At 40.7% G+C, this 17,990-nt stretch overlaps 1 protein-coding gene across 1 annotated transcript in view; it reads right to left on the bottom strand.

The window, feature by feature from the left end:
- Positions 1 to 300: 300 nt before the first annotated feature.
- The window catches only part of LOC109908719 (5-hydroxytryptamine receptor 5A), a 43,038-nt gene continuing 25,348 nt past the window's right edge, over positions 301 to 17,990 (bottom strand). The window contains exons 2-3 of the mRNA XM_031795264.1: positions 16,711 to 17,508; positions 301 to 1,260 (exon numbers count right to left, since the gene is read on the bottom strand). Coding sequence (XP_031651124.1) covers positions 928 to 1,260; positions 16,711 to 17,436 — 1,059 coding nt within the window. The 5' untranslated portion in view covers positions 17,437 to 17,508 and the 3' untranslated portion in view covers positions 301 to 927. The remainder of the gene's footprint in view (positions 1,261 to 16,710; positions 17,509 to 17,990) is intronic.

Below are 17,990 nucleotides of genomic sequence, written 5' to 3'. Positions count from 1 at the left end.
GTGTCAGAGAAAGATTGTCAAAGACTCCAGTCACCCAAGTCCTAGACTGTTCTCTCTGCTACTGCATGGCAAGTGGTTCTGTGGCGCAGAGTCTAGGACCAAAAGGCTCCTTAACAGCTTCTACAACCAAAGCCATAAGACTGCTGAACAACTAAACAAATGGCCACCCGGACTATTTCCATTGACCCCACTCCTTTGTTTCTACATTGCTGCTACTTGCTGTTTATTATCTATGCATAGTCACTTTACATATTACCTCGACTAACCTGTACCCCTGCATATTGGCTCGGTACCCCCTGTATATAGCCTCATTATTGTTATGTAAATTAACTTTTTGATAGTTTTTTCAAATTTGTGACAAATAAAACTAAAAGTTCTGAAAGTCTTTCAACAAGCTGATTCGCAAGAACTTGGTTGATGCAGAGTTGGGAAAGGAGACGCTAATAGAGCCTGTGCTGGTTTGTCAGATTTGCTCTCTAGCTCTGACAGACCTAGCCTCCTGGTGAAGTGGCTGTTCGTGTGGTTCAGCTTGAGCCTGAGCCTCAGCCCCATTCTCTGCCTCTGCCTTATCCCCAACCTTAGTCTCGGCCACAGGAGCCTGCTGAGGGGAGGATGGCTCATAATTATGGCTGGAATGGCACGAATGGAAGGGCATCAAACACGTGGACACCATTTGTTTGATGTATTTGATACCATTCCACTTATTCTGCTCCAGCCATTAACCACAAGCTCGTCCTCCCCAATTAAGGTGCCACCAAACTCCTGTGGTCTCAGCCTTAGTCTCTGCCCCAGCCTCAGTGTTAAATGAAACGAAAATGATGGCCAATGTTCTGTGGTCAGAGACGATAGGACCCGCTGATTTTAACCGTAATTTTACACTGTCAGTTTTGTCCTCCAGCCCTCGTCCTCCAGCCCTCATCCCCAGGCTTAGTGTTGGCGGGAGAACAGGTTCTTCAGGGCGTTGTTGTAGTTCTTGTTGAAAGCTGTGTATATTAGTGGGTTGAAGAAGGAGTTGGAGTAGCCCAGCCACAGGAAGATGCTCTTCCAGATGGGCGGAATGTCGCAGTGGCACAGTGGGATGATGAGCTCTGTGAGGAAGAAGGGGATCCAGCAGAGGACGAAGACGCCGATCAGTATGCCCACCATCAGCGCCGCCTTCTTCTCCTTCTGCTCGCGCCACGTGTCGCCGTCCATCTGAAAGGTCACCGTAGCGTGGCGCACAGTAAACACCATCTGGGGCTGCCCCGATGCCTCCTTCACCTGTCAATCAAACAGTCAGCCAATCAGTTAGTCAATCCAATCAGTCAACCAATTAAGAAATTAAAGAACCGACCAATCAATCTGTTTTTAATTGCAGGCGGTCAGTTTTACATTTGTTCATTTTACATAAGCCATAACTTATTTTTTTCTCAGTCAATTAGTCACTTAGTCAATCAAACAGTCATCAAATTGATACTCATCAGTAAAAGAACAAGCCAATGAATTAGATAATTGAGCAACTAGACAGATAGTTGAACCTTGTGGGCAAGACAATAAACGTATCAATCAAAAACAAGCAAAATAGTGTCTGATGAATCAATCAGCCACGCTACAGGTCATAAACTACAAGCCCCGGCAGAACTCAAGCAGCAAACCTGGTTTAAAAAACAAAGAAAGAACCACCTCATGGCACAACGCCTCTCCTCACAACGCCTCTCCTCTCTCACAACACCTACTTGTTGTCTGTATGTAAAGTCTTTTGTCTGTAATGTGTTTTCGTTATATGTCGGAGCCCAGTAAGACTAGCTGTCACCATTGGCGTCTGCTAATGAGGATCCTAATAAATCAAATTAAATCAAAAGCCATCAGCCTCACACAGAATAAATGGAATGAAAACACCATCCTTCAATCTTTCCGCCCATTTCTCCTCTCCAGGCACCCGCCCTGTTATAAGGAGCCTGATGAAATAGTGATTGTCTCTACACCTGACCGATGCAGGTCATCATGCATGAGCTGTTTACAAACCTACACTTTCCTCCCAGCAGATCACATCTGGGTTGCGCGTCTGAAAAAGGCCCTCTATGGGCCGTGGTCAAAAGAAGTGCACTAAATAGGGACGCGGTCCCTGGTATTTATTTATTTATTTATTTTACCTTTATTTAACCAGGTAGGCAAGTTGAGAACAAGTTCTCATTTACAATTGCGACCTGGCCATATTAAAACTAGAGTGGCAGGTAGGCCGGCAGCCTATTGGCAGCAACAATAACACCAGGTGCTCTAAGACTGAAATGTAGAGATGTATAAAGAGCTTAGTCAGAATTAGTTGACGTTGGTGTGAAAAAGTACATTCTTACAGAAATCAATAAGGGTCAGGAGGCCAGGGAGACAAATGGAGAGATTCATTCCATTTGCAGGAGAGGATATGGGTTAAAAGCACAGGGTCTAGGGGGAAGTGGCTGATGCCAAATTGAAGGGTAGAGTATATTGAACCCTGAGGTACTGTGGAAAAAGGGGTTGCAGTTTGAAGGGGAATCTGGGCCAATTAGTGTGCTTTGATGAAATATAGCCATTGATTCTTGAAGAATATAATTTATAAATGCCTCACAAACTTAGTTCAACTGTCTTACCACATCACCACACAAGATACATTGTGTACTTTTTATCTCATTCATGGCCAGTCCTTGCATCCATAGATCTGTCTGTGAATTTGATATTGGTTACATTTCTCTAGTTCCATCCCTCAGTGTACACTTTGTTGTTGATTGAATCCAAGATTGCCTCTTTGACAGTGTATATGGATGTAATACTTTAAGTACAGATATCGGGCCCAATAATTCAATGGACACAGAAGAGAGAGAAAGAGAGAGCAATAACATGGTGCACATAACTGCACATACAGTGCCTTCGGAAAGTATTCAGACCCCTTGACTTTTCCCACATTTTGTTACATTAGAGACTTATTCTTAATAGATTATATATTTTTTTTTAATCCTCAGCAATCTACACACAAAACCCCATAATGTGTTTTTTTGAGATATTTAGCAAATGTATTAAAAATAAATAACAGAAATACATTATTTACATAAGTATTCAGACCCTATATTATGAGACTCGAAATTGAGCTCAGAGTACATCCTGTTTCCATTGATTGTCCTTGAGATGTTTCTACAACTTGATTGGAGTCCACCTGTAAGGGTTTTCTCCTCTTCGTCTAAAGAGGAGGTGTAGCAAGGATCGGACCAAGATGCGGCGTGGTAAGTGTTCATGGTTGTTTACTTAAAAACATAAACTGAACACTCAATGAATACAAAACAATAAACGTGAACAAAACCGAAACAGTACCGTGTGGCGAACAAACACAGACACGGAAACAATCACCCACAAAACAACAGTGAAACCCAGGCTACCTAAGTGTAACGGATGTGAAACGGCTAGCTTAGTTAGCGGTGCGCGCTAAATAGTGTTTCAATCAGTGACGTCACTTGCTCTGAGACCTTGAAGTAGTAGTTCCCCTTGCTCTGCAAGGGTCGCGGCTTTTGTGGAGCGATGGGTAACGATGCTTCGTGGGTGACTGTTGTTGATGTGTGCAGAGGGTCCCTGGTTCGTGCCCGGGTATGGGCGAGGGGACGGTCTAAAGTTATACTGTTACATAAGTATGATTCTCAATCAGAGACAACTAACGACACCTGCCTCTGATTGAGAACCATACTAGGCCGAACACAGAAAACCAACCTAGAAACACAAAACATAGAATGCCCACCCAACTCACGTCCTGACCAACTAAAACAAACAAATAACACAATAACTAGGGTCAGAACGTGACACCACCTGTGGTAAATTCAATTGTTTGGACATCATTTGGAAAGACACACACCTAAGGTCCCACAGTTGACAGTGCATGTCAGAGGAAAAACTAAGCCATGAGGTTGAAGGAATTGTCTGCAGAGCTCCGAAACAGGATTGTGTCAAGTCACAGATCTGGGGAAGGGTACCAAAAAAATTCTGCAGCATGGAAGGTTCCCAAGAACACAGTTACCTCCATCTCTTCCTAGAGCTGGTCGCCCAGCCAAACTGAGCAATTGGGAGAGAAGGGCCTTGGTCAGGGAGGTGACCAAGAACCCAATGGTCAACCTGACAGAGCTCTAGAGTTCCTCTGTGGAGATGGGAGAACCTTCCAGAAGGACAAGCATCTCTGCACCATTCCACCAATCAGGCCTTTATGGTAGAGTGGCCAGACGGAAGCCACTCCTCAATAAAAGGTACATGACAGCCTTCATGGAGTTTGCCAAAAGGCACCTAAAGACTCTCAGACAATGAGAAACAAGATTCTCTGAATGCCAAGTGTCACATCTGGAGGAAACCTGGCACCATCCCTGCGGTGAAGCATGGTTGTGGCAGCATCTTGCTGTGGGGATGTTTTTCAGTGGCAGGGACTGGGAGACTAGACAGGATCGAGGGAAAGATAAACGGAGCAAAGTACAAAGCGATCCTTGAGGAAAACCTGCTCCAGTGTGCTCAGGATGACAGACTGGGGCAAAGGTTCACCTTCAAACAGGACAACGACCCTAAGTACACAGGCAAGACATAGCAGGAGTGGCTTCGGGGACAATGAATGTCCAATGAATGTCTCTGAATGTCCTTGAGTGTCCCAGCCTGAGCCCGGAACACCCAATCTAAAGACCAACTTTACCTATTAACGAACTAAGAGGAAATGTTCCTGGTAAACCTCAAAATGTCTCCTGAATTCTGAAAACTCTCAGGAATTAGCTTTACAATGTTAAATATATATAAAAAAATACAATAACATTCATATTAAAACATATAATCATAAAGATGTAAAACATTATCCCAAGAAACTCATCCAATTATTGAATATCATTGATAAGCTAAAGCTGTTTAATGCTTTCTTCTTCTCATATGGTTTGAAACAATGCTCAATGCTCTAAAAAGCATTACACAAATGAACAAACCGAATCGAACATCTCTGGAGAGACCTGAAAATAGCTGTGCAGCAATGCTCCTCGTCCAACCTGACAAAGCTTGAGAGGATCTGTAGACAAGAATGGGAGAAACACCCAAATACAGGTGTGCCAAGCTTGTAGCGTCATACCTAAGAAGACTGTAATTGCTGCCAAATGCGCTTCAACAAAGTACTGAGTAAAGGGTCTGAATACTTATGTCAATGTGATATTTCAGTTTTAAATTTTTATATAAAAATAAAAATTTTTTTTAGAATAAAGCTGTAACGTAACAAAATGTTGAAAAAGTCAAGGTGTCTGAATACTTTCCGCATGCACTGCATGTGACATATTACGCAATTTTCCGGGACCACTTTTAGCCTGTGAGTGCTACTTTCAGAACTACTGGCTATAAAGTAACCAAAAGTACAGGAGAATCTCTTGAAGACATCAAATCAAATCAAATTTTATTTGTCACATACACATGGTTAGCAGATGTTAATGCGAGTGTAGCGAAATGCTTACTTTCAAACGAAAGTAATACACAAGACATAAGCAATAACAACCCTGTTTGATATTGCTTGATAGTCTCAACTGGATTAAACATAGCTGATTATTTTTATATACCAAGTAGCAGTAGTCTAAATATCCATATAATTTCCTATTAGAACACAGTGGTTCTACTCTACTGAGCCATACCAGGGGGTTGGGGATTGCGTTTAAACATGGTTTGAAAGTAAGCCCGCTTGAAGTGCATTCAGAGATACCCTACCGGACACAGTCATGTTAAAAACGTGTTGCAAGTATAATAATTACACTCTAACAAATGTCATTGTACCACGTAAACAAGTATTCAACCTGTATTTGTGTTCACAAACCCCTGAAATGCTAGCGTTTGTTGTTCCTAAATACATTTCAAATGTATTGGAAACAGGTTATCAAGTTATGCCATGGAACATGTTAGGATGTGTTAATGCTGTGAAATTTCCAGTAGGGCTCCTACCGCGGTCTGCGTGCTTCCTTGTGTTTAGATGTTATCACACCTAATATTCACGACTCCTTTTGTACACGCTGTTACCTGGGCTGACCTTGATCCAAACACCCATGTATACAAACTATCATACCACAGATAAAACAGCCTAACTTTTCTCCATAGAAAATGATTTGACTAAGCTAATTCAGCTGAAATACCACAGTTCTAGAGGGTGATAGTTGACTGTCTAATTAATTTATGTGAAAACTAGAGGGAGTGTTTACTGAGGGTGTATAATGGTGATAAATATTCATGCTAGGTGCCAATTAGTTTCTATTGTTTGAATTATGTATAATTTAATAAAACATACGAAAGCTAAAGGATATTTCCCAATGACCTACCAGTCTATAAGACGTCTACTTTCAACCATCTCCAAATCAGTGAAATAGCCGCAATACATTTGAGCTGTTTTGTAAGCAGCCAATTCTCTTAAAAAACCCGTGGAACTTAAAAGTGTATGCTGCTGTTTACTTATTGAATATAGCCAGAGAGAGTAGAGGCCAGGGTTTGGGTCATTTCCACAAATTCAATTTAAATTCAATTCCATCTCCCTATACATTCCATCAATTCTAAGTCAAGAAAAAAATACAATTCCTAATTCAATATTCTGCCACAACAATTCACATAATTAAATTCCTTCCCTTCTTTCAACTCAATCCAAACTGAACCCTACTACCTCAATTCATGGCAGATTCCAAAGACCAACTTTACCAAATAACAAACTAAGAGGGATTCCTGGTAAACCTCAAAATGTCTCCTGAATTCTGAAAACTCTCAGGACTTAAGGGAATTATCTTAAAATGTTAAATATATAAAATAAGACAATACGATGGTTTTCATATTAAAACATAGAATCATAAAGATGTAAAACATTATCCCAATTATTGAATATCATTGACAAGCTAAAGCTGTTAAAAAATGTCTCTGAATTGTTTGGCACATTGTGGGAAACAATGCTCCATGCTGTAAAAACAATTACACAAATCATCAAACCTTTTTTTATGAGATAGGGACACACCTAAAACACATTTACAGTGGGGCAAAAATGTATTTAGTCAGCCACCAATTGTGCAAGTTTTCCCACTTAACAAGACGAGAGAGGCCTGTAATTTTTGTCATAGGTACACTTCAACTATGACAGACAAAATGAGAAAAAAAATCCTGAAAATCATATTGTAGGATTTTTAATGAATTTATTTGCAAATGATGGTGGAAAATAAGTATTTGGTCAATAACAAAAGTTTATCTCAATACTTTGTTATATACCCTTTGTTGGCAATGACAGAGGTCAAACGTTTTCTGTAAGTCTTCACAAGGTTTTCACACACTGTTGCTGATATTTTGGCCCATTCCTCCATGCAGATCTCCTCTAGAGCAGTGATGTTTTAGGGCTGTTGCTGGGCAACACGGACTTTCAACTCCCTCCAAAGATTTTCTATGGGGTTTAGATCTGGAGACTGGCTAGGCCACTCCAGGACCTTGAAATGCTTGTGTTTGGGATCATTGTCATGCTGAAAGACCCAGCCACGTTTCATCTTCAATGCCCTTGCTGATGGAAGGAGGTTTTCACTCAAAATCTCACGATACATGGCCCCATTCATTCTTTCCTTTACACGGATCAGTCATCCTGGTCCCTTTGCAGAAAAACAGCCCCAAAGCATGATGTTTCCACCCCCATGCTTCACAGTAGGTACAGTGCCTTGCGAAAGTATTCAGCCCCCTTGAACTTTGCGACCTTTTGCCACATTTCAGGCTTCAAACATGAAGATATAAAACTGTATTTTTTTGTGAAGAATCAACAACAAGTGGGACACAATCATGAAGTGGAACGACATTTATTGGATATTTCAAACTTTTTTAACCAATCAAAAACTGAATAATTGGGCGTGCAAAATTATTCAGCCCCTTTACTTTCAGTGCAGCAAACTCTCTCCAGAAGTTCAGTGAGGATCTCTGAATGATCCAATGTTGACCTAAATGACTAATGATGATAAATACAATCCACCTGTGTGTAATCAAGTCTCCGTATAAATGCACCTGCACTGTGATAGTCTCAGAGGTCCGTTAAAAGCGCAGAGAGCATCATGAAGAACAAGGAACACACCAGGCAGGTCTGAGATACTGTTGTGAAGAAGTTTAAAGCCGGATTTGGATACAAAAACATTTCCCAAGCTTTAAACATCCCAAGGAGCACTGTGCAAGCGATAATATTGAAATGGAAGGAGTATCAGACCACTGCAAATCTACCAAGACCTGGCCGTCCCTCTAAACTTTCAGCTCATACAAGGAGAAGACTGATCAGAGATGCAGCCAAGAGGCACATGATCACTCTGGATGAACTGCAGAGATCTACAGCTGAGGTGGGAGACTCTGTCCATAGGACAACAATCAGTCGTATATTGCACAAATCTGGCCTTTATGGAAGAGTGGCAAAGATATCCATAAAAAGTGTTGTTTAAAGTTTGCCACAAGCCACCTGGGAGACACACCAAACATGTGGAAGAAGGTGCTCTGGTCAGATGAAACCAAAATGGAACTTTTTGGCAACAATGCAAAACGTTATGTTTGGCGTAAAAGCAACACAGCTCATCACCCTGAACACACCATCCCCACTGTCAAACATGGTGGTGGCAGCATCATGGTTTGGGCCTGCTTTTCTTCAGCATGGACAGGGAAGATGGTTAAAATTGATGGGAAGATGGATGGAGCCAAATACAGGACCATTCTGGAAGAAAACCTGATGGAGTCTGCAAAAGACCTGAGACTGGGACGGAGATTTGTCTTCCAACAAGACAATGATCCAAAACATAAAGCAAAATCTACAATGGAATGGTTAAAAAATAAACATATCCAGGTGTTAGAATGGCCAAGTCAAAGTCCAGACCTGAATCCAATGGAGAATCTGTGGAAAGAACTGAAAACTGCTGTTCACAAATGCTCTCCATCCAACCTCACTGAGCTCGAGCTGTTTTGCAAGGAGGAATGGGAAAAAATTTCAGTCTCTCGATGTGCAAAACTGATAGAGACATACCCCAAGCGACTTATAGCTGTAATCGCAGCAAAAGGTGGCGCTACAAAGTATTAACTTTTAAAGGGGCTGAATAATTTAGCACGCCCAATTTTTCAGTTTTTGATTGTTAAAAAAGTTTGAAATATCCAATAAATGTCGTTCCACTTCATGATTGTGTCCCACTTGTTGTTGATTCTTCACAAAAAAATACAGTTTTATATCTTTATGTTTGAAGCCTGAAGTGTGTCAAAAGGTCGCAAAGTTCAAGGGGGCCGAATACTTTCGCAAGGCACTGTATGGTGTTCTTTGGATGCAACTCAGCATGCTTTGTCCTCCAAACACGACGAGTTGAGTTTTGACCAAAAAGTCATATTTTGGTTTCATCTGACCATATGACATTCTCCCAATCTTCTTCTGGATCATCCAAATGCTCTCTAGCCTGTTGCGACTCTAGGGGCATTATTTTCATTTTTGGAAGAAAAAAAACGTTCCCGTTTAAAAAGGAATATTTTGTCAGGATAAGATGCTAGGATATGCATATAATTGACAGCTTAGGATAGAAAACACTCTAACGTTTCCAAAACTGTAAAGATATTGTCTGTGAGTATAACAGAACTGATGTTGCAGGCGAAAGCCTGAGAAAAATCCAATCTGGAAGTGCCCCATATTTTGAAAGCGCTGCATTCCAATGAGTCCCTATTGAGCTGTGAATGTGCTATCAACCAGCTTCCCCAAGGTATCTACAGCATTGTGACGTAGTTTTACGCATTTATGTTGAAGAATAGCCGTAGGCGGCTACATTGCGTAAGTGGTCACCTGATGGCTCCCAGGGTGACTCTCTATCTCTATCTCTATCTATCTATCTTCTATCTATCTACTCTACTCTATCTACTCTACTCTACTCTATCTATCTTCAATCTCCTATTGAAAAACTAATTGTCCCGACGGATATATTATCGAATAGATATTTGAAAAACACCTTGAGGATTGATTATAAACAACGTTTGCCATGTTTCTGTCGATATTATGGAGCTAATTTGGAATATTTTTTCGCCGTTTTCGTGACAGCAATTTCTGGGCGATTTCTCAGCCAAACGTGAAGAACAAACGGAGCTATTTCGCCTACAAAAATAATATTTTTGGAAAAAAGCAACATTGGCTAGCTAACTGGGAGTCTTGTGAGTGAAAACATCCGAAGTTCATCAAAGGTAAACGATTTAATTTGATTGCTTTTCTGATTTCCGTGACCAAGTTACCTGCTGCAAGCTGGACAAAATGCTATGCTAGGCTATCGATAAACTTACACAAATGCTTGTCTAGCTTTGGATGTAAAGTATATTTTGAAAATCTGAGATGACAGGGTGATTAACAAAAGGCTAAGCTGTGTCTCAATATATTTAATTTGTGATTTTCATGAATAGGAATATTTTCTAGGGATATTTATGTCCGTTGCGTTATGCTAATTAGTGTCAGGCGATGATTACGCATGCAGGATGGGGAGTCAACTTCAGACGGGCCTGGACATGTACTGGTTTAAGCAGGGGGACACGTCTGGCAATGCAGGATTTGAGTCCCTGGCGGCGTAATGTGTTACTGATGGTAGGCTTTGTTACTTTGGTCCCAGCTCTCTGCAGGTCATTCACTAGGTCCCCCCGTGTGGTTCTGGGATTTTTGCTCACCGTTCTTGTGATCATTTTGACCCCACGGGGTGAGATCTTGCGTGGAGCCCCAGATCGAGGGAGATTATCAGTGGTCTTGTATGTCTTCCATTTCCTAATAATTGCTCCCACAGTTGATTTCTTCAAACCAAGCTGCTTACCTATTGCGGATTCAGTCTTCCCAGCCTGGTGCAGGTCTACAATTTTGTTTCTGGTGTCCTTTGACAGCTCTTTGGTCTTGGCCATAGTGGAGTTTGGAGTGTGACTGTTTGAGGTTGTGGACAGGTGTCTTTTATACTGATAACAAGTTCAAACAGGTGCCATCAATACAGGTAACGAGTGGAGGATAGAGGAGCCTCTTAAAGAAGAACTTACAGGTCTGTGAGAGCCAGAAATCTTTCTTGTTTGTAGGTGACCAAATACTTATTTTCCACCATAATTTGCAAATAAACTCATTAAAAATCCTACATTGTGATTTTCTGGATTTTTTTTTCTCATTCTGTCTGTCATAGTTGAAGTGTACCTATGATGAAAATTACAGGCCTCTCTCATCTTTTTAAGTGGGAGAACTTGCACAATTGGTGGCTGACTAAATACTTTTTTGCCCCACTGTATTTATATTCAATGTAACATTTACACATAATGTCGTTAAGTGCTTAAATGCGATTTTGAAACAAGATTCATGATAGAAGTGAGAGAATCTTGTAGAGCTGTGGGCATGTTTGGCAACACTCCCTGCAACAAGCATATGTGTTCTCCCCCAGAACAGGGTTCAGTTCCCTTCTCCACCTTTCGTAATATGTGTATGTCCAAATAAAGCAAAAATACTAAAGGTAGAGTGAAATTCCTTCTCCATAAATGAGAGCTTTATTAATTCAGGATTTAAATTAACACGGTGCTGTAAAAGAACCTGAGTGTTGGTGTTAATAACCAGAGTTGAATGGAATTGAATGAATGGAAGGTTGAGTAAGTAAGAAATGTGTCCACAAATATTCCCGAAATCTCTATTATATGTGATTAGTGAATGCCATAATATTGTTATTTTGTTAGGTACTTCTCCCTATTAGCTGACATTTTTCAAAAACATATGACCTGTCACGCTAGCTGCTCGGTTCAGTTTCACAATTCATGGGAATGTAGTGCAATACAGACTGACTCCCTCTGAGGCACATGTTGCTTGGCAACCCATCCGCGGCTTAAACCAGTGTGAGAAACATGCTAACAAACGTTTGTGCTATGAAACTAAATAAATACTGCACTCTGACCCACAAAACTTTTTCGCTAGAGTTATGATGGTGTTGTTCGATAAAAGCAGGAAAAGTGAACTTCAAAACGTGATGTAGTTTTATTGGAATTTGCAGCTCTTGTTGGTAAGTAATGAATCAACTAGCTTCTGACATGACTTAATTCATGTTTAAACACAGAGGAACTCAAAACCACACCCATTATTATTATATTTCCCAGCGTGCTCTATTGTAGGCAGATTTTTTTTTTAATTGTTTGTTTCAATATCTGTGTATTTGCATGTACATTGATTAATTGATCTCATGCTATACAAAGATAAATAACATACGTTTTTCTAAACCAATACAATCCGTTAGTAGTTGGATTTATTGAACCCGTTGCTGAGATAGTTGTTCCAGTTTAGATGGTTAAATCGGTCTCCTTTGTATAATTTACTCTACCTTAGAAGTTATTCTTAATGCAGGTTGTGGGTAATTAGTCATTTACATGTGTATTACCTTAGCCTATTTACCAACCAAAAGCCCTTGACCTGTCTGATGGCCAATGAATGTGTTTTGCTTCACTGAATGTTAATCTGTGTAATTGGCTATTTTAACTCTGGCTTCGTTTGCTAGTCCACCACTGATCAGACACATTTAGCATGCTATAATGTAGCATACATCAGGTGTATTGTTTTGCTATTGGCTCATAGGCAACGTGAAAAGCCTGTTGATGTTGTTAAATATTGCTATTATTTTCTGTGTATCATGATGAATATAGTCCTAATTTAAATCCCTACGCCTGTCTCTACTAGGCGTAGAAAGGCTTACGCCCAGGTGGCGCAACAGGTATCATTTTTAGGTCCAATGTAGAGCGCATTTAACATCTGATGTAGAGTTATGACCCACTTATGACCAACTGGTGCAACCGGCCCCACTCTGTCTGGATTCCAATAGGAATTACATATCACTTTGCAAACCAGCATAATGTGACTTGCCCAATGTGGCCTACAAACCAAGACTTTCAGACCAGTGTGTTATGGTAAAACTAGGCTGTTGAGGTACAGCCTTATATGATATGTGATGTATTGTCATAAAGGGTTTGATTTCATGGATAAAATAATAACTTAGGCACCCAGTGAAGGGGAATTGAATGAAACAACCATGTCTATCACAAGCAAACACAGTGGTAATTATGAAGTTCACTCTGAAGGCACACTGGGATTTATGCAAATATGTGTGTGTATTTGGACAGACGTTAGAATTTTCACCCATGATTGTGTTTATTAGTGACAAAGACTAGGTCATTGGATTCACTTTTTTCAGCTTTTATCTAGGGTTCCATAAAATTATGTGTTCATAAGTATGTTGAAATACCAGCAGGTGATTATCTGTTTGATTATCTGTTATATCCATATCACAGCAATAAGAAATCATTTTATTTGCACACCACTTTATGAAATGATGATGACCTTCAGGCTGATGTTTAATTCCAATTATACAACTGGTGGTTTCGAATTCCCATTGTTAGAGCCTCTCCTGCCCATGATAAATGAGAAAACATACACATGGCCACGTTCATTTAAAGTGGAATCTTTACATCGTTACCTAGCAACACACTACCACAACTACTTTTACAACTACTAGTCTTAGCACCTGTAACTCATCATGGATGATTTTAAAGTTACTCTTGATTTGTTTTATCCACTAATGTTTAATGAATGGTGCCAACAAGAAGAGGAGGAGGACATTAAAGAAATTAAACAAGAAGAAGAGCAAGTTGACCAGCAACCTGAGCTTAGCTTTAACGTTAGACATGCAAAAATCTGTAATGTTAGCCCTGGTATAGACAACATAGAAGAGGAGCAAAGTGAAGAAGCTAGCTACATCAAGACAAACCAACTGGGCAGTGAAGTGCTTTCTGGAATGGCTGTCAGAAAAGGGTATGCACATCGATCTGGTAACTGTTTCAAAACAGGAGAATGATAATATTCTCTGGAGTTTATACGCCACCTACTGAATAAGGTGTGGTTTGATTTGCAGTTGCACTTTTGCCAAAGACGCAATGAAGGAAATCACAAACTGAAGCCAGACTCATTCGTGATAAAAGACAAAAATGAAGAAACCAAGAACCACAAAAATCCAATGGAAAGAGACAGAGAGAATCGTCGTGGCTGCATTTATGAGAACCTAGGAGAATGAGCTCTGCCTCGTGGAAATGTGCAATTCAGTATCATAAATTAATAGCTGTCGGTGCTGTGACTATATGAAAATAATTGTCATTGTGGTTTCTATTCTTATCTGTTGTTGTAATGTCTTTGCTACAATGTTTCAGTGCTGTTTTCAGAACCATGGACAGCTCCCCTATACAATGTTTTGATCCGTTATTCAATTTTCCTACGCATAGACCAGACGTGGGCTGTTTTCAGAACCATGTACAGCCTCCCTAGAAACCAAGGTTCTGGAACTATCAACCAGCGCTCGGGTAGTTTTGCTTTACATGGCAGTCAATACGAATAGAACTAACGACCAGAGAGCGCCTAAAATGTCACTTGACATCCAGTCTCAGTGAATGTAGCATCATTAAAAAAAATTTTTTTTAAAGGATGTTTTGGGAAATAATCTTGATTTTAATGCTGGTAACCCATTGTATAAAAACTGTAATACAGTTGAGCCGGTTTCGCCTCATGGCTATGACCACATCACAGCCATGATAAAAATGTCATAACACATAACACGCCTCTCATGTATTATTGCTTAATTGATATCCAGCCAAATGGCACATTTACAAGATTTGGAATAATTCATCACCCACCTTTTCCTTTCAGACTGATTATAGAAGATAGTGAGCATAAAATTGGTAGGACAACCTAAGCCAAAAATAAATCCAACTACTAACAGATCAGAGTAGATAAAAATAAATGTGCAAACGAATAATTTATGCATGCTGGGAAGTGTTAATCAGCCCCCTGAAACCATTTCAAACATATTTTTCCAAAGCTAAAATGTAAGCAATAAAGAATAATTTAGTAAACAATATGGGAATTAAGCCCCTATACACTGAGTTACCAAACATTAACAACACCTGCTCTTTCCATGACAGACTGACCAGATAAATCCAGGTGAAAGCTATGATCCCTTATTGAGACAATTGAGACATGGATTGTGTATGTGTGCCATTCAGAGGGTGAATGAGCAAACAAAAGATTTGTGCCTTTGAACGGGGGATGGTAATACTGTAGGTGCCAGGCATATCAGCTTGAGTGTTTCAAGAACTACAACTCTGCTGGGTTTTTCACACTCAACAGTGTCCTGTGTGTATCAAGAATGGTCAACCACCCAAAGGATATCCAGCCAACTTGACACAACTGTGGGAAGCATTGGAGTCTAGATGGGCCAGCATCCCTGTGGAACACTTTTTTGTAGAGTCCATGCCCTGACAAATTGAGGCTGTTCTGAGGACAAAAGGGGGTGGAACTCAATATTAGAAAGGTGTACACTCAGTGTATATTAACAAAGCATCCTTAAGGGATAGTCCACCCAAATTACAAAATTACAATGTTGTAGTTCATAGACTGCTTAAGGGTAAGGAAACCAAAATTAAATTTGGGTGAACTATCCCTTTAATGGGACCAAAATAAATACATTGGAAACATATTGCACATCCTCATTAGAAAACATTTTAATGTAATGCATATACAGTACTGTATATAGTTATAAATATTTGATCAAACATTGTGTTCACAGTAGTGTGTTGAAATGATTTAAAACAACACGTGCATTCAATTTCAATGCTAAATAATCAACTCCAGTAACTGGAACTTGCACAATTATAATACAATTGAAGTTTTACAATTCTAAATTCCAATATTTTACAATTCCTGATCAATTCCAATACAGACAGCCTAAATGGCAATTCCATTCAATTTTTGTTTTAAATGTCATTCCAATTCAGACAGTCTAAATTTCAATTCAATTCCAATTATATGTATTTTTACAATTCCAATTCAATTCCAAGTAAATTCTCCACTTCATGCTTGAATTCCAGAATTTATAATATAATTTTTTTGAATTGACCCCAACCCTTGTGGAGGCAACATGGAGGCAGCTCCATTTGAACAAGCTTGGGCACTATAGCCATTAATACCAGGCCCTTCCACTGCTTCTTGATTATTCCTTGGATTAAATGCCATGGATTAAATGTCCGTCTGTGTGGGGAACACATTATCTCCCACCCTCTGTGTGTATATTTGTGTGTGTGTATTTGTGTGTGTGGGCCTATGTACAAACATACTTGTGTACATGCCTCCATGTGATTTGGTCTGTTGAGTATGAGATACAGTACACACAAGCGTTAGAGAGCAATACACATCCTGCAGCACCATCACAACACCATCAGAACACAGCTCAGAATGTGTTGTGTAGATGACATGGTTTTCTACTAATTGCCCAGCAACCGATATGAGAGCAACAGCATATATGAGAAAGGTATAATGACACTGATATAATTGATGTATATTCAGATAATGATTCAGATCGTGTTTGAATGGGCAACCATTATCTGAACATTGATCAGGGTTGATTAGGTCTGTCAAAAATGCCAGAGGAGCTTTACGAGTGTGTCAAAGTAATAATAAGGTAATGAAATCATCTGATTATTAATGCCATGCTAGCCTACTGGTAGTTCACCATGTGGATCCCACATGGAACAACCAACCATCCAGCGGGCAAAACTAGTTGAAAAAGAAATAATTACAACCAAAAACTGTTTAGATTTTTTTTTTTACAAATGTAATTCTAACCAGTTTTACCCGCCTGGCACGGGGTAAGACTATGGTAACAAAAGTACCTCAATCACCTCAGCCATAGGCGTGATGGTGTTGGTCTTGCGCGAGCCGATGCGGAACTTGGCCGCCTTGTAGATCTTCCAGTAGACGAAGAGCACCACGCACAGCGGCAGGTAGAACGCTCCGAAGGTGGAGAAGATGGTGTAGGAGGGTGCCTGGCTCACCTGGCACTCCATGCCCTCCTCTGAGTAGGTCTCCCCCCAGCCGAACAGTGGCGACAGGGAGATGACTGAGGACAGCAGCCAGGTGAGTACGATCATCACATTGGAGATCCTCTTGCGAGTCTTGAGCGTGTATTCCAAGTGTCTGGTGATGGACCAGTAGCGGTCCAGGGCAATGGCGGTCACGTTCCAGATGCTGGCCGTGCAGCAGAGCACGTCGAAGGAGATCCACACTTGGCAGAGCACGCGGCCCAGCTTCCACAGCCGCCCATTGAGCTCGTGTACCAGGCTCAGTGGCATGACCAGGGCAGCCACCATCACGTCTGAAATGGCCATGGAAGCCACCAGGTTGTGGGGCACACGATGGAAGGTCCGCACCCTCAGGATGGTGAGGAGAACCAGGAGGTTCCAAACAAAGGTGGCCACCACCAGCATGGCTAGCAGGGTGAGGGTTAGCACGCTGAACACCGAAAACGGACGGTAGAAGTTCCCTGTTCCATACCCCAGGTTGTCGCTCCCGGCCCCGCTGATGTTGGTGGTCACTAGGCTCATGTTGGGCTCAGTCATGTTCAACAGTGTTCAGCAGTGGTCACACAGCCCAGCTGGCTGAATATGGTCACAGGGAAGGCTTCTGATATCCTGCAGTGTAGAGAGAGATAGAAAAAGAAGCTTATTAGGTGCTCTATTCATCTGTATCGCTGAAGAGTTACAAATTGCGTGATAGAAATGTAAAGGTAATTTCCGATTGAACCGACATATGCAGCGTTTACCATGAATGCAGTCTATGCCAACTAGGGTTACAAAGGGTCAGGAAACTTTCCGGTAAATGTCCAGAATTTTTCTGGAAATTTTCCATGCGAAGTTAAGCCAGGGAATTTGGGGAATTTTGCTTAAATTCATTTAAAAAGTTAGCTTGTAACAGTGAACCTTTTTTGTGGGATACACATAAGGCAATTCTAGGTCTTGTAGCATATTTTGGTTAAACTATCCCCAATCCAATGGAATTGTAATCCTCTGCATTCACAGTGCACTCTTGAGTTTGAGTTTGTTTGAGTTTATTTTTATTTTTACAGGGACAGTGCACATTAATCAACATTTCAGTAAAAGTGCCGGTTTTAGCC

Source organism: Oncorhynchus kisutch, linkage group LG18, assembly GCF_002021735.2.
Source record: "Oncorhynchus kisutch isolate 150728-3 linkage group LG18, Okis_V2, whole genome shotgun sequence".
Classification (NCBI taxonomy): domain Eukaryota; kingdom Metazoa; phylum Chordata; class Actinopteri; order Salmoniformes; family Salmonidae; genus Oncorhynchus; species Oncorhynchus kisutch.
Note: the sequence above shows the minus strand (reverse complement) of the source record. Positions and strands in the feature narration are given on the sequence as shown.